The 23,293-nt window shown below is 43.9% G+C and overlaps 1 protein-coding gene across 2 annotated transcripts; it reads left to right on the top strand.

Annotated features, from left to right (window-relative positions):
- Positions 1–580: 580 nt before the first annotated feature.
- Positions 581–14,629, top strand: LOC139564446 (GPN-loop GTPase 2). Of its 2 annotated transcripts, none has more exons than XM_071383975.1 (6): positions 581–704; positions 2,310–2,767; positions 3,475–3,631; positions 3,777–3,937; positions 4,235–4,365; positions 13,924–14,629. In XM_071383975.1, exons 2-6 carry the CDS (start codon positions 2,348–2,350, stop codon positions 13,994–13,996), a joined length of 942 nt encoding a protein of 313 aa, XP_071240076.1. In that variant the 5' UTR covers positions 581–704; positions 2,310–2,347; the 3' UTR covers positions 13,997–14,629. The 2 variants fall into 2 exon arrangements, with proteins under 2 accessions (XP_071240076.1, XP_071240077.1); XM_071383976.1 differs by lacking the exon at positions 581–704 and adding an exon at positions 1,765–2,104.
- Positions 14,630–23,293: the final 8,664 nt, after the last annotated feature.

Raw genomic sequence — 23,293 nt, 5'->3', positions numbered from 1 at the left:
AATTGGGGCTAGCAACAGTAGATGGGCCAGGGTGTACATGCACATTTCCAGATATCATCAGCAGTAATACAACCAGGGCACTGCAGAGGACAGGGAGAGCTCTGCAGTGTTGATTTAGGACATTTGAATGTGCATTAGATGGCAACAAGATCATATTGTACAGCAACATTTTATCAGGTAACATGAATAAAAAGCCGGCAATAAGTGGTTAGAATAGAGAGTCAGAGTCTCGAGTGTGGGAACAAACAGTCTGTCCCACAGTTGGGTAAAGAACCAACTTCATAGTTAACAAAGCACGCAGGAGTCATGAGGCAAATAGCACAAGAAAAAAATATAGTGACTTGGGACTAGCTATTGTAAGTTCAGAGTTACTGCGACACAACATACGGCTACTTTTTAAAGTTGCAATTAATGTGTACACACACGAAAAACATTGTTGACCATTTAGGCTTTAACATTTTATGACATATCTTATAGAAATATGTAGTTCTTTGTAGGATAAGAAGTCAAAGATATTGATAATTGTGCTCATTTTTGCCCTAATTATTCCTTTACTAAGTATACAGGACGGGACTTTTATTCTGAAGTATTCCAAAAACCGTGACCCGGAACTAGTTAGTTATTCTTACCTGTTTCACAGCAGTGTTGTCTAGATTTTGGGTAGCTTCTCCAATAACCAAATTTAACGGCGGCAAGTGGCGCTGGTTAGTATATTTCACTCGTATCGTAATGTAATATTTACAACACTTATTTCTTCTTATAACATGTCTTTTGGGGAGCATTTTGCTAGCTATTTTAGCTACTTGTCGTGATACATTTGCTACGCTGCTAATTAGCAAGCTAGCTGCAATATGACTAACTAGCGCATCATCACTTCGCATGACATTGCGCATTGAATGCTATTCTAACCAGTGGTGTAAAGTACTTAAGTTAAATTACTTTAAAGTACTACTTAAATCGTTTTGGCTGGTATCTGTACTTTTTAGATTTGACACATTTTACGTCCCTACATTCCTAAAAAAAAAACTTTTTTACTCGATACATTTTCCCTGACACCCATTCGTTACATTTTGAATGCTTAGTAGGACAGAGAAATCGTCAAAATCACACTTATCAAGAGAGCATCCCTGGTCATCTACTGCCTCTGATCTTGCGGACTCACTAAACACATGCTTGGTTTGTAAATGACTTCGGAGTGTGTCCCTGGCTATCCGCCATAAAATTAAAACAATGTGCTATCTGGTTTGTTTATTAAAAGGAACTTGAAATTATTACTTTCGATACTTAAGTATATTTTAGCAATTACATTTACTTTTGATAAGTATATTTAACCAAATACTTAGTTTTTTACTCAAGTAGTATGTTCCTTTAGTCATTTTCTATTAAGGTATCTTTACTTTTATTAAAGTATGACAATTGTGTCTTTTCCACAAATGGTGCTAACTATAAAATGTGCATGTTAATTGAAAGATGTTAGTCAGCAAACCATGTTTTACACGTTTCTGCGCTAACCTGGCTAGTTTCCTAAACTCAGTCCACCTTGGGATCCCAAGGATTGCAGGTTTTGGTTTTTGCCTTAACACTACACAGCTGATACAACGCCTGATAATTCGTTTATTATTTGAATCAGTTGTGTAGTGTTATGGCACTCCTTGAGGTCCCGAGGACCGAGTTTGGGAAACCCTGCGCTAGACCCATAATAGCTGATGAACGCTCAACTCCGTTCTCTTAAATCGAGGCGAATGTTTGCTAGTAAAATGTATCAAAACTCAACTCCGCCTCGATAAGAGAACGGAGTTGAGCGTTCCTCAGCTAGCCCAATAATATACTATTTAACACACCGACAGCGTCATTGCGAAAAATAGTATGCAGCATCATCTGGATATGTATGTAACAAAAGTTCAACATTCACCTTCTGCTACCATTTCTGTCAAGCCGTCCACGCATACAGTTTGACGCATATGTTCGATAAATCCAATGTATGCACCACACCGAACGCACTGCCTTTGCAACGGAAACGCAGTGTTTCATTGGAAATGAGTGTAATTGTGGTGTACCAAAATGCAAACCGCTGTCGGTGTGTTCGAAGCGTAACCCTATAAAGGTGCGTACTAATTTAACCTTTCATTTGTTGAAAATTATTTCTTGCTGATATACAACATACATACCTTATGTTTCCAAAACCGTACCGTAAACGATGCATCATTAATAGGCGCTAAATGTAGTTAGCTTCTATGAATGGGCTAACCTGAGGCAAGGACCATATGTGGTGGTTAGTGATGGGTATGTACCATTTGTTTTCTCCTCAGATGGGAATCTAACAAGTCAGAGCTTTGGAGAAGTAATCATGGCTACCCAGCCCTCGCAGCCTCCATCCTTACGCTTTGGCCAGGTGGTCATAGGACCTCCTGGCTCAGGTAAAACCACATACTGCCGGGGGATGCAGGAGTTATTGAGTCACTTGGGAAGGAAGGTAGTTGTGGTGAACATGGACCCTGCAAATGAAGGGCTCCCATACCCCTGTGCCGTGAATATTTCAGAGCTGGTCACCCTAGATGACGTGATGGAGGGTTTGAAGTTGGGGCCCAATGGTGGACTCCTGTACTGCATGGAGTACCTGGAGGCCAATCTGGACTGGCTGGAAATGAAGTTAGAGGAACATAGTGACTGTTACTTCCTGTTTGACTGTCCTGGTCAGGTGGAGCTGTACACCCACCAGAACTCGGTGAAAAACATCTTTGCTCAGCTGGCCAAGTGGAACTTCAGGGTGAGATGGTTCAGGATTCTAAGATGTTTGTGCCCATTGGTGCTGGAATGTTGTGATTCCTAGTATGAATGATTCCCCAAAATAAACACTTAGTGTAGTATGTCAATCCATGCATGACACATTCAGTATCATTTAGGCTAACTTAAGAAATGTATTGTTTGCCACATTGATTGAGAATTTGGGGCTTTGACAAGTAGGCCTAGCTATTTGTATTGGGTGTTTATGGGCATGTGCTTTATTAGTGTTGAGTCATAGTGCCTATAGGTCGTGCTCATATCACTGGGTGAGTTCTATTAACCTGAGCAGCGGTGCACCAGTCAATGACTCGTGACATTAACGGTCAAAATCAGTGAGGGAGGAGCTCCCTTCTCAAATCACAGTGTGGTGCATTGTCCAGAAACGCATCTCTTTCCATAAAATATATGTTCGAATTTTTAAACTAGTTTTTATTGGGAAGGCAGATAGTGTTTTTATTAAAAGCAATCACTTTTGCTTTTAATAAAAGTAGAAGCCTACTCATTACTCCACATGCTTAATCTAGCCTAGGCTTTGAACAGGGCACCTGGCTCACGCCCGAGGGGGCAGCCCGTTTCCAAAACAAATGCAATCACTTTTCACCCTCTGCAAACTCACCCCACCGGGATAACCTGGGCCTGTTAGTTGAATCCCTGCACTGTCTCACTAACACTCCCTCTTTAAACACTCAGCTGACTGCAGTGCACCTTGTGGACTCTCATTACTGCGCTGACCCAGCTAAGTTCATCTCAGTGCTGTGCACCTCCCTGTCCACCATGCTGCACGTGGAGCTACCCCACGTCAACGTCCTCTCCAAGATGGACCTCATCGAGCAGTACGGCAAACTGGGTGAGATGAGACATCCTGGGTGATGATGAATATGGGCTTTGTATGGCTATATTCCCTCAGTTTCCCTCAGAAGTGTTTGATTTGACAGTTTGTCTTTAGCTGCGGGACTTGTTTCATTTTTGCACTTTCTCTGTCTCTGGGATAGCCTTCAACCTGGACTTCTACACAGATGTTATGGACCTGACATATCTGCTGGATCACTTGGCTGCTGACCCTTTCTTTAGGAAGTTCCTCAAACTAAATGAGAAACTTGCAGGGGTCATACAAGACTATGGCCTTGTCTCTTTTGTGCCTCTCAATGTGCAGGTGAGACTTTGCTGCTACCTTTAGAAGGTCACTGGTGCTTGGGCATCTGCTGTTTCTGGGTCATATTTATTATGGGACATGAAGTTCAGTACCTCCCTGTTTCATATATTTTTCTTCTGCTTTGTGCCTACTAGTGAACACAACCACAATACTTTGTCTAAACTCTAAATAAATACTGGTCAATTTTAGCAGGTGGTGTAAGGTTAAAACACTGTAGTCTCAACCTGGAGGATTAAGCTTGCATTTACATTTTTTGCCACTTAACCACTGACATCCTGCACTGTGCTTTCTCTCCAGGACAGGGAGAGCATGACACAGGTCCTGCGGACTGTGGACAAGGCCAACGGCTACTGCTTCGGTAACCTGGAGGAGAGGAACCTGCAAGCAATGATGTCAGCCGCTGTGGGAGCAGACTTCCAGTTCACCTCGTATCCTTTACTAACAGCTGCTATATTGATTTATGTGTTTGTTATTAAACCAGTCTATTCCACATGCTCAACCTATGAAACAAAGCAATTTTAAATGTCAAAAGTGTTAAAGGCCAGGTTCAGTCCAAAACTAGATTTTCCTGTGTGTTATTTATAAATAAATACAGAGTACCAGTCACAAGTTTGGACACCTACTCATTCAAGGGTTTTTCTTTATTTTTACTATTTTCTGCATTGTAGTATAATAGTGAATACATCAAAACTATGAAATAACACCATGTGGAATCATGTAGTAACCAAAAAAGTGTTAAACAAATCAATATCTTTTATATTTGAGATTCTTCAAAGTAGCCACCATTTGCCTTGATGACAGCTTTGCACACTCTTGGCATTCTCTCAACCAGCTTCACCTGGAATGCTTTTCCAACAGTCTTGGTGGAGTTCCCACATATGCTAAGCACTTCTTGGCTGATTTTCCTTCACTCTGCGGTCCAACCAGCTTCATGAGGTAGTCACCTGTAATGCATTTCAATTAACAGGTGTGCCTTGTTAAAAGTACACTTTTGGAATTTCTTTCAATGTGTTTGAGCCAATCAGTTGTGTTGTGACAAGGTAGGGTGGTATACAGAAGATAGCTCTATTTGATGAAAGACCAAGTCCATATTATGGCAAGAACTGCTCTAGTAAGCAAAGAGAAACGACAGTCTACCATTACATTAACACATGAAGGTCAGTCAATCTGGTAAATTCAAGAACTTCGAAAGTTTCTTCAAGTGCAGTCTTAAAAACCATCAAGCGCTATGATGAAACGGGCATTCATGAGGACTGCCACAGGAAAGGTAGACCCAGAGTTACCTCTGCTACAGAAGATACGTTCATTAGAGTTAACTGCAACTCGGACTGCAGCCCAAATAAATGCTTCCGAGTTCAAGTAACCGACACATCTCAAAATCAACAGTTCAGAGGAGACTGTGTGAATCAGGCTTTCATGGTCAAATTGCTGCAAAGAAACCACTACTAAAGGACACCAATAAAAAGAGACTTGCTTGGGCCAAGAAACACAAGCAATGGACATTAGACCGGTGGAAATCTGTCCTTTGGTCTGATGAATCCAAATTTGAGATTTTGATTCCAACTGCCGTGTCTTTGTGAGACGCAGAGTAGGTGAACGGATGGTTCCCACCGTGAAGCATGGAAGAGGAGGTATGATGGTGTGGGGGTGCTTTGCTGGTGACACTGTCAGTGATTATTTAGAATTCAAGGCACACTTAACCAGCATGGCTAGCACAGCATTCTGCAGCAATATGCCATCCCATCTGATTTGCGCTTAGTGGGACTATCATTTGTTTTTCAACAGGACAATGACCCAAACACACCTCCAGGCTGTGTAAGGACTATTTGATCAAGAAGGAGAGTGATGGAGTGTTGCATCAGATGACCTGGCCTCCACAATCACGTGACCTCAACCCAATTGAGATGTTTGGGATGAGTTGGACCGCAGAGTGAAGGAAAAGTAGCCAACAAGTGCTCCTTATATGTGGGAACTCCTTCAACACTGTTGGAAAAGCATTCCCCAAGAAGCTGGTTGAGAGAATGCTAAGACTGTGCAAAAGGTGGCTACGTTAAATATTTGATTTGTTTAACACTTTTTTTGGTTACTACATGATTCCATATGTGTTACTTCATAGTTTTGATGTCTTCACTATTATTCTACAATGTAGAAAATAGTTAAAATAACGGAAAACCCTTGTAGGTGTGTTAACTTTTGACTGGTACTGTGTCGTGTCTTTGTCATCATTAAAGGTGAAGACTGTTATTTTATCAAATCAATTCTCAGTTATTATTATTACCTGATTAAATTAATCTTGTAAATTTATTTAACTAGGATGTCGGTGCACCACGGAAAATCTTCAGATTAAAGTTATAATTTTGCGAATATAACTCTTCAGATATTTTAATATCTGATCAATTAGTCTTTAATTAATTATTCTTTACCTCACGTGAGTCTCATTCCAATCGTCGTGAATTGTTGGTTATCTGCACGAACCCAGCCTAAACCATGAATCATCCATACACCGGTTGGCTTAATCATTTATTTATTAACTAACTAAATAATCACAGAAATGCATAAACAAACAAACAATAGATATTGGTTACTGACAAGGATAGGAAAGTCCCTTATTGGGCTAAACAAAAACAGTTTGGTTATAACACGATAGATTCAGAGAAGAGAATGGGTTTTGGGAAGGAAGGCTAAGGAACATTGGTCTTTATTGGACCTGGGAAGCTATTCTCACATAAATACATATGCTACTATCGATCGCTCATTCGGAAAAGCAATGCATTGTATTTACATGAAGCTGGTTATGTGAGGCTCTGGTTTGTCCTTTGTGGAATCTTGTCGTTGTGTGGTCACGTGGTCTGAGAGGTTCATCTCACTCTGGAGATTCGTCCATGTCAGTCAGTGTTCTCGTACTAGATTTGCGCATATGTTCAGCTGCAGTCTGATATATGCTAGTTTAGTATGCACTTCTTTAGGTGATCAATAGTTCAGAGTTCATACCATTTCATGTGTGGCGCAAGCTCTCATGTTTCCTGGCCTGTAGGGTTGAAATTAGAATGAGCCCTTTTTAAACATGAGGACAAATCCTCCCGTTATTTGGAACTCAGGTGACTTTGGGGGCTTTTATAGAAATGTAGAAAAGGGGTTGGTTCATAATTTCCAACCAATGCCTATTCACTTGGGGGTGGCTCCTGACTTAGTTCAACTTTAAAGGGAAGATGATTTTCTCATTTTAAAAGTTAACATCATATTACATCATTTTGCAAATAGTTTCATCTTTACTCATTCATTTTATACAATAATTAGATGCAAACCTCATAACTGAGGCACCTGTATAAACAGAGTTAGGGTAATGTGGCTATATTGCCTTTCATAAGGTCACAAACATGAAACAAAACGGACCGGGTCGTAGCTGGCTTCACCGACCGTTTACACATTCACCAAAATATGGATATTGTTCAGTTCTCAAATTCTGTGATGTTGTAGAAGTTCCTTTGTTCTACTGTGAAACTCTCTCCATACTGCATGGCCAGGGAGAGTCTCTATATGGAATTTATGGCGTGGGAGTTAAGTTGTAAAACTCCCCCTCCCCTCCTAACAGGAGAGGGGGTTGTTCACATCTCTGCTAGCCAATTCACTGAAAGGGCTGTAGGTGTGAATGACAACTGTACAATCATGACAACTGTATTTCAATAAAATAGTTCTGGTCCATTTAAAGGTGCAAGATTTCTTATTTTATTTTACCTTTATTTAAATAGGCAAGTCAGTTAAGAACAAATTCTTATTTTCAATGACGGCCTAGGAACAGTGGGTTAACTGCTTTGTCCAGGGGCAGAACAACAGATTTGTACCTTGTCGGCTCAGGGATTCGATCTTGCAACCTTTCGGTTACTAGTCCAATGCTCTAACCACTAGGCTGCCTGCCGCCATACCAGGCAGTGATGCAACCAGTCAGGATGCTCTCGGTGGTGCAGCTGTATAACTTGAGGATCTGAGGACCCATGCCAAATCTTTTCAATCTCCTGAGGGGGAATAGGCTTTATCGTGCCCTCTTTATGACTGTCTTGGTGTGTTTGGACCATGATAGTTTGTTGGTGATGTTTGCAGCCCCACTGCAGCCCCTTCGATGAGAATGGGGGCGTGCTCTGTCCTCCTTTTCCTGTTGTCCACAATCATCTCCTTGTCTTGATGACATTGAGGGAGAGGTTGTTGTCCTGGCACCACACGGCCAGGTCTCATCCTATAGGGAAGGAGGTCAGTCTCATCGTTGTCGGTGATCAGGCCTACCACTGTTGTCATCGGCAAACTTAATGATGGTGTTGGAGTCGTGCCTGGCCAAGCAGTCATGAGTGAACAGGGAGTACAGGAGGGGACTGAGCACGCACCCCTGAAGGGCCCTTGTGTTGAGGATAAGCATGGTGGATGTGTTGTTACCTACCCTTACCACCTGGGGGTGGCCCATCAGGAAGTCAGGGATCCAGTTGCAGAGGGAGGTGTTTAGTCCCAGGGTCCTTACTTAGTGATGAGCTTGGAGGGCACTATGGTGTTGAACGCTGAGCTGTAGTTAATGAATAGAATTCTCACATACAGTGGCAAGAAAAAGGTTATGTGAACACTTTGGAAATACATGGATTTCTGCATAAAGTGGTCATCAAATTTGATCTGATCTTCATCTAGGTCACAACAATAGACAAACAGTCTGCTTAAACTAATAACACACAAACAATTATACATTTTCATGTCTTATTTGAACACACTGTGTAAACATTCAGAGTGCAAGGTTGATAAAGTATGTGAACACTTGGATTTAATAACTGGTTGACTCTCCTTTGGCAGCAATAACCTCTTCTGTAGTTGCGGATCAGACCTGCACAATGGTCAGGAGGAATTTTGGACCATTCCTCTTTACAAGACTGTTTCAGTTTAGCAATATTCTTGTGATGTCTGGTGTGAGCTGTTCTCTTGAGGTCATGCCACAGCATCTCAATCGGGTTGAGGTCAGGACTCTGCCTGGGCCACTCCAGAAGTCGTATTTTCTTCTGTTGAAGCCATTTTGTTGTTGATTTACTTCTGTGTTTTGGGTCGTTGTCCTGTTGCATCACCTGACTTCTGTTGAGCTTCAATTGGCGGACAGATAGCCTAACAGTCTCCTGCAAAATGTCTTGATAAACTTGGGAATTCATTTTTCCGTCGACGATAGCAAGCTGTCCAGGCACTCAGGCAGCAAAGCAGCCCCAAACCATGATGCTCCCTCCACCATACTTTACAGTTGGGATGAGGGTTTGATGTTGGTGTGCTGTGCCTTTTTTTCTCCACACATAGTGTTGTGTGTTTCTTCCAAACAACTCAACTTTATTTTCATCTGTCCACAGAATATTGAACACCATTCTTGTTTAGTGTGTTCCAGAGCATGTTAGCATGTTTCTGTAAGTCTTTAGCTGACACTCTAGGATTCTTCTTTACCTCATTGAGTGTTCTGCGCTGTGCTCTTGCAGTCATCTTTGCAGGGTGGCCACTCCTAGGGAGAGTAGTAACAGTGCTGAACTTTCTCCATTTATAGACAATTTGTCTTACCGTGGACTGATGAACATCAAGACTTTTAGAGATAATTTTCGAACCCTTTCCAGGTTTATGCCAGTCAACAATTCTTAATCTTAGGTCTTCTCTTTTGTTCGAGGCATGGTTCACATCAGGCAATACTTCTTGTGAATAGCAAACTCAAATTTTGTGAGTGTTTTCTGTAGGGCAAGGCAGCTCTAACCAACATCTCCAATCTCGTCTCATTGATTGGACCCCAGGTTAGCTGCCTCCTGACTCCAATTAGCTTTTGGAGAAGTCATTAGCCTAGGGGTTCACATACTTTTTCCAACCTACACTGTGAATGTTTAAATTATGTATTCAATATAGACAAGAAAAAACAATAATTTGTGTTATTTTAAGCACACTGAGTTTGTCTATTGATGTGACTTAGATGAAGATCAGATCAAATTTGATGACCAATTTATGCGGAAATCCAGGTAATTCCAAAGGGTTCATATACTTTTTCTTGCCACTAGGTGTTCCTTTTGTCCAGGTGGGAAAGGGCAGTGTGGAGTGTAATAGAGACTGCATCATATGTGGATCTGTTGGGGTGGTATGCAAATTGGAGTGGGTCTAGGGTTTCTGGGATAATGGTGAGCCATGACCAGCCTTTCAAAGCACTTCATGGCTACAGATGTGAGTGCTACGGGTCGGTAGTCATTTAGGCAGGTTACCTTAGTGTTCTTGGGCACAGGGACCATGGTGGTCTGCTTGAAACCTTGGTATTACAGACTCAGTCAGGGAGAGGTTGAAAATGTCAGTGAAGACATTTGTCAGTTGGTCAGCGCATACTCGGAGTACACATTCTGGTAATCTGTCTTGCCCTGAGGCCTTATGAATGTTGACCTGTTTAAAGGTCTTACTCACATCGGCTACGGCGAGCGTGATTACATGGTCGTCCGGAACAGCTGATTCTCATACATGTTTGTGTTACTTGCCTCGAAGCAAGCATAGAAGTAATTTAGCTTGTCTGGTATGGTCGTGTGACTGGGCAGCTCGCAGCTGTGCTTCCCTTTGTAGTCTGTAATAGTTTGCAAGCCCTGCCACATAAGACGAGCGTTGGAGCCGGTGTATTACGATTCAATCTTAGTCCTGTATTGACGCTTTGCCTGTTTGATCGTTCGTCGGAGGGCGTAGCGGTATTTCTTATAAGCTTCCGGGTTAGACCCGCTCCTTGAAAGCGGCAGCCCTACCCTTTAGCTCATTGTGGATGTTGCCTGTAATCCATGGCTTCTGGTATAGTTACGTTGGGGATGACGTCATCGAAGCACTTATTGATGAAGCCAGTGACTGATGTGGTGTATTTCTCAATGCCATCGAAAGAATCCTGGAACATATTCCAGTTTGTGCTAGCAAAACAGTCCTGTAGCTTAGCAGCTGCTTCATCTGACCACTTTTTTTATTGACTGCATGCTTTCTGCTTTAGTTTTTGCTTGTAAGCAGGAGGATATAATTATGGTCAGATTTGCCAAATGGAGGGCGAGGGAGAGCTTTGTACGCGTCTCTCTGTTTGGAGTAAAGGTGGATCAAGAGTTATTTTCCTTTTGGTTGCACATTTAACCTGCTGATAGAAGTTAGGTAAAATGGATTCAAGTTTCCCTGGATTAAAGTCCCCGGCTACTAGGAGCGCCAGCTGCACGTAAAACCCGCCAACTGTATGTTCTTCATGTCGTCAACATAAGATATTAACGTTTTTAATGTCCCATTGGTAGGATATACAGTGGGAAGAACAAGTATTTGATACACTGCCGATTTTGCAGGTTTTCCTACTTACAAAGCATGTAGAGGTCTGTAATTTTTATCATAGGTACACTTCAACTGTGAATCACATTGTATGATTTTTAAGTAATTAATTTGCATTTTATTGCATGACATAAGTATTTGATCACCTACCAACCAGTAAGAATTCCGGCTCTCACAGACCTGTTAGTTTTTCTTTAAGAAGCCCTCCTGTTCTCCACTCATTACCTGTATTAACTGCACCTGTTTGAACTCGTTACCTGTATAAAAGACACCTGTCTACACACTCAATCAAACAGACACCAACCTCTCCACAATGGCCAAGACCAGAGAGCTGTGTAAGGACATCAGGGATAAAATTGTAGACCTGCACAAGGCTGGGATGGGCTACAGGACAACAGGCAAGCAGCTTGGTGAGAAGGCACTGTTGGCGCAATTATTAGAAAATGGAAGAAGTTCAAGATGACGGTCAATCATCCTCGGTCTGGGGCTCCATGCAAGATCTCACCTCGTGGGGCATCAATGATCATGAGGAAAGTGAGGGATCAGCCCAGTACTACACGGCAGGACCTGGTCAATGACCTGAAGAGAGCTGGGACCACAGTCTCAAAGAAAACCATTAGTAACACACTACGCCGTCATGGATTAAAATCCTGCAGCACACGCAAGGTCCCCCTGCTCAAGCCAGCGCATGTCCAGGCCCGTCTGAAGTTTGCCAGTGACCATCTGGATGATCCAGAGGAGGAATGGGAGAAGGTCATGTGGTCTGATGAGACAAAAATAGAGCTTTTTGGTCTAAACTCCACTCGCCGTGTTTGGAGGAAGAAGAAGGATGAGTACAACCCCAAGAACACCATCCCAACCGTGAAGCATGGAGGTGGAAACATCATTCTTTGGGGATGCTTTTCTGCAAAGGGGACAGGATGACTGCACCGTATTGAGGGGAGGATGGATGGGGCCATGTATCGCGAGATCTTGGCCAACAACCTCCTTCCCTCAGTAAGAGCATTGAAGATGGGTCGGGGCTGGGTCTTCCAGCATGACAACGACCAGAAACACACAGCCAGGGCAACTGAGTGGCTCCGTAAGAAGCATCTCAAGGTCCTGGAGTGGCCTTGCCAGTCTCCAGACCTGAACCCAATAGAAAATCTTTGGAGGGAGCTGAAAGTCCGTATTGCCCAGCGACAGCCCCGAAACCTGAAGGATCTGGAGAAGGTCTGTATGGAGGAGTGGGCCAAAATCCCTGCTGCAGTGTGCGAACCTTGTCAAGAACTACAGGGAACGTATGATCTCTGTAATTGCAAACAAAGGTTTCTGTACCAAATATTAAGTTTTGCTTTTCTGATGTATCAAATACTTATGTCATGCAATAAAATGCAAATTAATTACTTAAAAATCATACAATGTGATTTTCTGGATTTTTGTCTCTAACAGTTGAAGTGTACCCTTGATAAAAAATTATAGACATAGCACAAAACATTTCAGGAAAATTCTTGAAAATCTGAAGTTACATAAAAACACTTTTCTGACAATTAGAGGAGTTTAGAAAAAAGTAACAATGCATATAAACAAATTATTTTCTTTGAGAGACTAAAAACAAGTCTAGAGCGAAATGGAGGGGGAAAAACGGCAGTTAAGCAAATCGGTCTCATCAGTTGCTCGTTCTATCTATTAGATGGAGGTGTGAATGACATGAGGTCACTGGGGCACATTGACTGTCTCACTCTGTCCATCTGATCAGGGGTGAACAGCAACATGTCCGACTCGACTGGCTGTGGGAGACGACGCTTCCTCCCTACTTGCTTTGTAAGTAGGAAAACCTGCAAAATCGGCAGTGTTTCAAATACTTGTTCTCCCCACTGTATGTGCTCGTAGATTGTTTATTTTATTATCCAATGATTGTAAGTTGGCTAATTGGACCGATGGTAACGGCAGATTACCCACTCGCCGTCAGATCCTTCCATTGCACCCAGACCTACATCCCAGATATTTCTGTCTCTTTCTCCTGTGAATGACGGGGATGAGGGCCTTGTCTGATGTCTGGAGTAAATCCTTTGCGTCTGACTCGTTAAAGAAAAAATATTCTAGTACGGGGTGAGTAATCGCTGTCCTGATATCTGGAAGCTCTTTTCGGTCATAAGAGACTGTGGTAGAAACATTATGTACAAAATAAGTAACAAATAACGTGAAAAAACACATAATAGCACAATTGGTTAGGGGACCGGGAATTATCACTTAAATGGACCAATAAGAGTTCCTAACCCCTCTGCCAATAACAGCTAGTTTTCCCCTCCCCACTCAGACCACTCCCAGACAGTCCTAGCAAAATTCTTGCTTGAGAAATTGATCTTTGCTAAGAAGCTATTTTTGTTTGTTTTTATTTAAAATGGTCAAAAATAATCTGTAAGGTACTTAATTGTTACCCCAAAATTATTTGATATTGAGCTAAAAACTGCTGCATTTCGACTTTTTTTTTAAAGCAGTCTCAGCAAGTTGTGACAATTATTTGAGTTTGAATAGTGTGTTCTGCTGTAAACAGATCTGCCTGTAGAGTGCTGCTTGACATAGATGACTGGTCAACACTCCTAAGCTTTTCACTGTTGGTCTACACCTGTTGTTTAAGGTGCATGTGACGAGTAGCATTTTGTTTAGATTTTCTTAAATTTTACCCCTAGAACTCTAGGAGTACAAGAGAGGTATGTTGAAGATGGTGAAAAGACCGTGGAGGAGGAGGTGATGGATCTGTAAATCGACAGACACCCATCAATGGATGCTGCTGACCTCGATGTTGCTTGCACTGGACCAGCAAAGGACCGACGGTACAACATTTGTACAGTGGAATTGGAGTGTGAAACGCAGCAAATGCTATTCTTCTTTCACTCTTTGACTGAACACGTAAATAACTTTTTTTAATCTTGATATGGCTGCCTCTGGTTATATAGAGAGGAGAGAAGGGTGGAGAAGGGGTTAGAAGCATCAGTCTGCAAATAGAATCCAAATCAACTGCTTCTTACCCCACAGTCCAAGAATTGGATCAATCTGGGTTAAGAGTTTGAATTGATATATCCTTGGCTTTGTGGCTGGGTTATAATGCTAGTGTTAGTACAGACTACAGTGTGTTGTTTAGTTGGATGCAAATGTTGATCTCTTATTCTGCTAGTGAAAAAGATGGACAAATCCAGGAGCTCTGGACTACAGATAATTATTTATATATTGTAATGAGAAATACACTGGTGTGTGGGGCAGTTTGGTCAGCTCTTCAGTCTATAAGGTGTGTACATTTGTTATGAATCCCTTTGCAGATCAGCAAAATCAACTGTTAAATGTGTTTTTTACATTTCATGAATAAAGTTTGTGAAGAGTTGGTCTTACATACATGTACAGATGTGCCCTCTTGTGTTTGTATGGACCTATAGTGTATTAGGTGCAGACCAGGAGAGGGTGAGGTGGACTATCTCAAACTGAGCATCATCATCTCCCTATCTACCCCAGACCTGTGACACATTTAGATTAGGAAGAGGCAGAGAGGGAGAATTCAGCGTGGAGCTTTAGTCAGATCAGCAGCATAGGTACTGGTCCCCTGATGCAGCTGTTCCCTTCATTTCTCTCCAGAATTTATTCAGGTAACTTTTGTTCTCCATAGGTGGCAGCTGATAGCCAACAGAAAGAAGCTCGCAGGCGGATTAAAACGAGAGACGTGTGCAAAATAGTAGGCAAGATTCTTAACCAAACCTGATTTAGATGCTCGCTTTAAGGATGTAAAATGATACACAGAGGTTTAAAATATACACTTATAACGACCTTGGTGTTTCATCTTTGTAACCTTCAGAAGCATTGGCATAACTGAGTCAGTAATTCACCTAGCTCATAGAGTAGAGCTGTTTTCAAAACATGAAATGGAGTTCTATCAAGTATTGGTCACACTTCAAGGTCTTGTTCTCAGTTGTCTGCCAACCTTTCAAAGATGTAGCTTAAATGGAACTAATGCTGCTGTACATCTAGAAAGGTGGAATTCATCTTGACTTTCATATGCTCAGAAAAGTTCATACCAGCAGTGTCCAGAGGCTTGTTGGGAAACCAATAAATAGATGAATGTGGATATGTTTTATCCATGGATAATTGCTTTCTTGTAAACCGTTATTCCATGTAAAAACAAGAACATTGGCAGTATATTGGCAGTCAAAACTAACCCTACTTAAAGACTCATCAATAAGTGCATCGATGACGTCTTCCCCACAGGGACCGTATGTACATACCTCAACCAGAAGCCATGGATTACAGGCAACATCCGCACTGAGCCAAAGGGTAGAGCTGCCGCAATGAGTGGGACTCTAACCCGGACTCTTATAAGAAATCCCGCTATGCCCTCCGACGAACCATCAAACAGGCAAAGCATCAATACAGGACTAAGATTGAATCATACTACACCGGTTCTGACACTCGTCGGATGTGGCAGGGCTTGCAAACTATTACGGACTATAAAGGGAAGCACAGTCGCGAGCTGCCCTGTGACAAAAGCCTACCAGACAAGCTAAATAACTTCTATGCTCGCTTCGAGGCAAGCACCACTGAAGCATGCATGAGAGCATTAGCTGTTCCGGATGACTGTATGATCACACTCTAGCCGATGTACGACCTTTAAACAGGTCAACATTCACAAGGCCGCAGGGCCAGACAGATCACCAGGGCGTGTACTGATCAACTGGCAAGTGTCTTGACTGACATTTTCAACTTGTCCCTGATTGAGTCTGTAATACCAACATGTTTCAAGCAGACCACCATAGTCCCTGTGCCCAAGAACACCAAGGTAACCTGCCAGAATGACTACCGACCCGTAGCACTTACGTCTGTAGCCATGAAGTGCTTTGAAAGCCTGGTCATGGCTCACATCAACACCATTATCCCAGAAACCCTAGACCCACTCCAATTTGCATACCTCCCCCAACAGATCCACAGATGATGCAATCTCTATTGCACTCCACACTGCCCTTTCCCACCTGGACAAAATAATCACCTGCGTGATAATGCTATTCATTGACTATAGCTCAGCGTTCAACACCATAGTGCCCTCCAAGCTCATCACTAAGTAAGGACCCTGGGACTAAACACCTCCCTCTGCAACTGGATCCTGGACTTCCTGATGTGCTGCCCCAGGTGGTAGGTAACAACACATACACCATGCTTATCCTCAACACAAGGGCCCCTCAGGGGTGTGTGCTCAGTCCCCTCCTGTACTCCCTCTTCACCCATGACTGCATGGCCAAGGATGACTCCAACACCATTAAGTTTGCCGACGACAACAGTGGTAGGCCTGATCACCGACAACGATGAGACAGCCTATAGGGAGGAGGTCAGAGACCTGGCAGTGTGGTGCCAGGATAACAACCTCTTCCTCAACTTGATCAAGACAAATGAGCTGATTGTGGACAACAGGAAAAAGAGGACCGAGCACGTCCCCATTCTCATCGACGGGCTGTAGTGGAGCATGTTGAGAGCGTCAAGTTCCTTGGTGTCCACATCACCAACAAACTATCATGATCCAAACACACCAAGTCAGTTGTGAAGAGGGCACGACAATGCCTATTCCCCCTCAGGAGACTGAAAAGATTTGGCATGGGTCTTCAGATCCTCAAGTTATACAGCTGCACCATCGAGAGCATTCTGACTGGTTGGATGACCGCCTGGTATGGCAACTGCTCGCCGTCCGACCGCAAGGCACTACAGAGGGTAGTGCATTTGGCCCAGTACATCACTGGGGCCGAGCTTCCTGCCATCCAGGACCTCTATACCAAGCGGTGTCAGAGGAGGGCCCTAAAAATTGTCAAAAACTCTAGCCACCCTAGTCATGGACTGATCGCTCTGCTACCGCACGGCAAGCAGTACCGGAGCGCCAAGTCTAGGTCCAAAAGGCTTCTTAACAGCTTCTAACCCCAAGCCATAAGACTCCTGAAAAGCTAATCAAATGGTTACCTGGACTATTTGCATTGTCCCTACCCCACCCCCCATTTTTATGCTGCTGCTACTTTGTTTATTGTCCTTGCATAGTCTCTTTACCTACATGTACATATTACCTCAACTAACCGATGCCCCCGCACATTGACATTGATGCTGTACCGGTACCCTCTGTATATAGCCTCGCTACTGTTATATTATTGTTGCTCCTTAATAGTTTTTGTTGTTTAAACTTCAGTTTATTTTAGTCAATTCTTCAACACTTTTTCTTAGCTGCATTCTTGGTTAAGGGTGTGTTAAGTAAGCATTTCACTGTAAGGTCTACACCTGTTGTATTTGGTGCCTGTGACTAATCAAATTTGACTTGATAAAACACATGGCTGGTGAAGGAGACTGGGCCAAGCATAACTGGTCTAATGTGACAATATACCTTTATTTACAGTTATGTATACTGAACAAAACAATTTCAAAGATTTTACTGAGTTACAATTCATATATGGAAATCAGTCCATTCAAATAAATCCATTAGGCCCTAATCTATGGATTTCACATGACTGGGCAGGGGCGTAGCCATGGGTGGGCCTGCCCACACACTTGGGAGCCAGGCTTAATCAATCAGAATGAGTTTCCCCCCCCACAAAGGGGCTTTATTACAGACATAAATACTCCTCAGTTGCATCAGCTCTCCGGGTGGCTGGTCTCAGATGATCCCCGTAGGTGAAGAAGCCGGATGTGGAGGTCCTGGGTTGGCGTGGTTACACGTGGTCTGCGATTGTGAGGCCGGTTTAACGTACTGCCAAATTCTCTAAAACGATGTTGGAGGCGGCTTATGGTAGAGAACTGAACATTAAATTCTCTGGCAACAGCTCTGGTGGATATTCCTGCAGTCAGCATGCCAATTGCACGCTCCTTCAAAACTTGAGACATCTGTGGCATTGTGTTGTGACAACTGCACATTTTAGAGTGGCCTTTAATTGTCCTCAGCACAAAGAGCTCCCGTGTAATGACCATGCTGTTTAATCAGCTTCTTGATAGGCCACACCTGTGAAGTGGTGGATTATCTTGGCAAGGGAGAAATGTTAACTAACAGGGATGTAAACAAATTTGTGCACTACATTTGAGAGAAATAAGCTTTTTGTGCGTATGGAAAAATTCTGGGATGATTTATTTCAGCTCATGAAACCAACACTATAAATGTTGCATTTTTATATTTTTGTTGAGTATAAATACAGTATAAATAGGACATCTAGGGTACTGTATTTGTTTTGAAGTTCCTTTCTGACCAGGAGATGGCACCAGTGTATCCAAATCCCCTTCCCTAGATCCCTTAAGAAATTATAATCCAGTTTTACAGGTGGCCAAAAAAAACTAAGTTAGGACGGGTGAGGGCCACATTAAATCTGTGTTTCTGCACAACTGGCCCTGTGTCCGTTCTCTGGGATGGGAAGGCCCTGCATGTCTTCCAACGCGACAAGTGGCTTTGAGAGAACAGGGACAATTCTTTCCATCTCTCCTCAGACCTTTTGTCCTTAGTGAAAGGTCAAAGTCCTTCCAGGTTTTTCTGCTATAGTTCCCTGATATTAAAAATGCCCGTTTAAGATTGATATTTAGTATGGACCTCCTAGATAGATGCATCTTCTCATCAATTGGGGATGTAGGCGCAGACACAGATGGTGCTAACATTGGAAAAATAATGGCAGACTGTAGTACCTTGAAAGGCCGTATCCCGACTGCCATTATAATCAAATCAAATGTTATTTGTCATATGCGTCGAATACAACAGTGAAATGCTTACTTACAAGCCTTTAACCAACAATGCAGTTTTAAGAAAAATACAACAAAAAAAAGAAATAAAAGTTACAAATAATAAAGACCAGCAGTAAAATAACAATAGCGAGGCTATATAGAGGGGGTACCGGTACAGAGTCAATGTGCGGGGGAACCGGTTAGTTGAGGTAATATGTACATGTAGGTAGAGTTATTAAAGTGACTATGCATAGATGATAACAGAGAGTAGCAGCAGCGTAAAGGAGGGGAAGCGGGGCAGTGTAAATAGTCTGGTTAGCCATTTGTTTAGGAGTCTTATGGCTTGGGGGTAGAAGCTGTTAAGAAGCCTCTTGGACCTAGACTTGGCGCTCCGGTACCGCTTGCCGTGCGGTAGCAGAGAGAACAGTCTATGACTAGGTTGGCTGGAGTCTTTGACAATTTTTACGGCCTTCCTCTGACACTGCCTGGTATAGAGGTCCAGGATGGCAGGAAGATTGGCCCCAGTGATGTACTGGGCCGTAAGCACTACCATGTGTATTGCCTTGTGGTCGGAGGCTGAGCAGTTGCCATACCCGGCAATGATGCAACCCGTCAGGATGCTCTCGATGGTGCAGCTGTAGAACCTTTTGAGGATCTGAGGACCCATGCCAAATCTTTTCAGTCTCCTGAGGGGGGATAGGTTTGGTCGTGCCCTCTTCACGACTGGCTTGGTGTGCTTGGACCATGTTAGTTTGTTGGTGATGTGGACGTCAAGGAACTTGAAGCTCTCAACCTGCTCCACTACAGCCCCGTCAATGACAATGGGGATTCTCCTTTTCCTGTATTCCACAATCATCTCTTTTGTCTTGATCACGTTGAGGGAGAGGTTGTTGTCGTTACACCACACGGTCAGGTCTCTGACCTCCTCCCTATAGGCTGTATTGTCGTTGTCGGTGATGAGGCCTACCACTGTTGTGTCATCAGCAAACTTAATGATGGTGTTGGAGTCGTGGCTGGCCATGCAGTCATGAGTGAACAGGGAGTACAGGAGGGGACTGAGCACGCACCACTGAGGGGCCCCCGTGTTGAGGATCAGCGTGGCGGATGTGTTGTTACCTTCCCTTACCACCTGGGGGCAACCCATCAGGAAGTCCAGGATCCAGTTGCAGAGGGAGGTGTTTAGTCTCAAGGTCCTGAGCTTTAAGGGCACTATGGTGTTGAACGCTGAGCTGTAGTCAATTAATAGCGTTATGACATATGTGTTCCTTTTGTCCAGGTGTGAAAGGGCAGTGTGGAGTGCAATAGAGATTTCATCATCTGTGGATCTGTTGGGGGTGGTATGCAAATTGGAGTGGTTTTAGGGTTTTTTATATAATGGTGTTGATGTGAGCCATGACCAGCCTTTCAAAACACTTCATGGCTACAGACGTGAGCCTACAGGTCGGTAATCATTTAGGCAGGTTACCTTAGTGTTCTTGGGCACAGGGACTATGGTGGTCTGCTTGAAACATGTTGGTATTACAGACTCAGTCAGGGACAGGTTGAAAATGTCAGTGAAATCACTTGCCAGTTGGTCAGCGCATGCTCGGAGTACACGTCCTGGTAATCCATCTGGCCCTGCGGCCTTGTGAATGTTGACCTGTTTATAGGTCTTACTCACATCGGCTACGGAGAGCGTGATCACTGTCGTCCGGAACAGCTGATGCTCTCATGCATATTTCAGTGTTGCTTACCTCGAAGTGAGCATAGAAGTAATTTAGCTTGTCTGGTATACAAATCTAGAAGATGTTTTATTGTCATATACACCGAATAGGTGCAGTGAAATGTGTTGTTTTACAGGATCAGACACAGTATTACGCCAACCCTGGAACAAATTAGGGTTAAGTGCCTTGCTCAAGGGCACATTGGCAGATTTAGTTTTAGAGTACTGGGCAAAGTACCATCATTCATGAAGAGTGTGTTGTCGATGTGCTCTTGTCTGTGAAAGGGTTACTGTTAAATTCCACACTCCTCAAAAAGGCTCATTGCTCCCCGTCCTCTGTCATCTCAGTGAGAGGAATTAGTCGGGCGACTGGTCGTATATATGTTCGGTTCTTTACCTGGATCTCCACTGATCTAACACGACCATTGGTCCCAGGCATGATCTTTAGTGATACGGCCCACCGGCCAGGAGGCTTGAGGCAGCTGAGGGTCCACAATCATTATCACTTGGCCAGTTTCCAGACTGGCCATTTCTCTCCACCATTTCCCTCTGTGCTGTAGGCTTGGTAGGTAATCCCGAATGAATCGGGCCCAGAAATGGTCAGCCAAGATCTGACTGTGTTGCCACCGGCGTCTGCCAACGAGGTTGGTATCAGCATACATGACTTGATGAAGTGATGCATCTCGGCGTCCCATCAAGAGTATATTCGGTGTAACCGGATCGGGGTAAGCGATGTCTGCAGAGAGATATCCCAAGGGTTTGGAGTTCAGTATCCCTTCCACCTCTATCAGGACGGTACGCAAGACCGTTTCAGTGACAGTTTGGTCCCCCGAGGACGACTCGTAAGGCCGTCTTTACAGTTTTCTCTCGCTCCCATGTTCCTCCAAAATGAGGAGCTCCTGGAGGGTTAAATTTCAATGAGATTTATTGGTCCATCAGCTGATCCTGGAGGCATGGCTTGGAAGGCTTCCTCCAACCTGGCTTCTCCTGCCTTGAAGTTTGTGCCCCTGTCAGCCAGGATCTCGTAGGGTTTCCCCCGTCGGGAGATAAACCGCCGCAGGGCCATGAGGAAGGCTTCAGTATCCAAACTCTCCAGTAGGTCCAGGTGGACACATCTAGTTGTCAAACACTTGAATAGAATGCCCCAGTGCTTTTCCACTCGACTTCGCTTGATCGTCAAGGGGCCAAAGCAATCTACTCCTGTTGACCAGAAGGGTGGTTTGAGGAGGTGCAAGCGAGCAGGGGGTAAATCTGCCATTTTGGGCACAGTGGCTCCGTCCCGCCATCTCTGACATTCTACACAGGCGTATTGATGCTTACAAATGGCTCCTCATCCTCCAAGTATCCAGTACTTAGGCTGAGGCTACTAGCAGTTTCATAATGTTGGCTCCCTCTTCTGGTTGCGTGAAGGATAAACCTGGGACTGCTGATGAGCTCATTGGGCCTGTCACCTACTGTCCCAGACCCTCCATTGGTGGCAGCCGGAATTGGATGAGAGCCCTCCCACCTGATGTTTGATGACTGGCCTGGCCCAGGCCATGGACGAGAGGAACGATTTGCCATGGTTGGTAATTGGTGGAAAGGCGAAGGAGTGATGCTTTGTCTAGATGAAGGAGGAATGCTAACTTGTGTCACTGGCATAGAGGGCGTTGGCGGAGCAGCCTGTCCCCCGTGCTCCGTGTTGGCTGTTGACCTTGGAGCCTCCGGGGACTGTGTGCCATGCTGTACCAGAGGAGCAGATTGGGAAAGAAAGGCAGACAGGTCAGGTCCATGTGGAGGGGTGGTCAGGTCAACTCCTTGTTCGTTCCTCTCCCTGTTCGTTCACTGAGACCATTCGTGCCTCCTCCAATTCCCTTCTTGCTTGGCGGTGCCGTCGCTGCTGTGCCAGGTCCTTGGCAATGAATTCCCGCTCCTGCAGAGCTCCTGCAGAGCTCTACGGACCTGCACATCCAATAGGTGACATCGTTCGTCAGCCTGTCGTTCCTCCTCAATCTGATGCTCAATTTCATCCAACGCTAGTAGTTTCATCCTCTCTCGTAGGACAGCGGTCTGTGAATCGCTGAGGGCTAGTGAATGGCGGCTGCCATGGCCACTTCCAAAGGGGTATCCACTGGTCGAACTCTCACTCTGTCTAGAGTGCCTCAACGATTTCCCTCAGCAATCCAGTTCATTAAGAAGTCAATAGGAATCATCCTTGAGTCATTTAGGCTCGTAACTATTTATCATAATCATGAGAAGAATAATACAAACAGTGATCGGTTATTCAATCTATAATCCCCATTAGATTGATATCAGAATCGATCAGTTCAGCAAACAATGACGTTTCATATTTCACCCTTTCAAGTGTCTTAATATGTACGTGTAATTTCATTACATATTAACCATATATCAATGGCATAATTGGCCTCTGATGATCTGTAGGGCCGTGATCATTGCCCATTCACATTACAACAATAGGTTTGAAGCGTGCTCTCCAAGCCCCGCTCCACGGTAATAACTATAAACAATAACTGATGGCCCACTCTCCCGATCGCAACAGATAGTTCAGATGAAAGGTAACAGATTCGGTGGACTTACGTGGATTCATGGACGCACAGAACTTCTGGATTAGACGGAGTTAAGGAAGAGAAAGCAGTGAGATCGGG

This window comes from Salvelinus alpinus, chromosome 35 (genome assembly GCF_045679555.1).
Source record: "Salvelinus alpinus chromosome 35, SLU_Salpinus.1, whole genome shotgun sequence".
Classification (NCBI taxonomy): Eukaryota; Metazoa; Chordata; class Actinopteri; order Salmoniformes; family Salmonidae; genus Salvelinus; species Salvelinus alpinus.
Note: the sequence above shows the minus strand (reverse complement) of the source record. Positions and strands in the feature narration are given on the sequence as shown.

Excerpts from the sequence above, each read along its gene's own strand:
- LOC139564446 (XM_071383975.1), top strand. The coding sequence starts at position 2,348 with ATGGCTACCCAGCCCTCGCAGCCTCCATCCTTACGCTTTGGCCAGGTG. Across the intron at positions 3,938-4,234 it reads TTGTGCCTCTCAATGTGCAG|GACAGGGAGAGCATGACACA; the intron begins GTGAGACTTTGC and ends CTTTCTCTCCAG. Across the intron at positions 4,366-13,923 it reads GCAGACTTCCAGTTCACCTC|AACTCTAGGAGTACAAGAGA; the intron begins GTATCCTTTACT and ends TTTTACCCCTAG.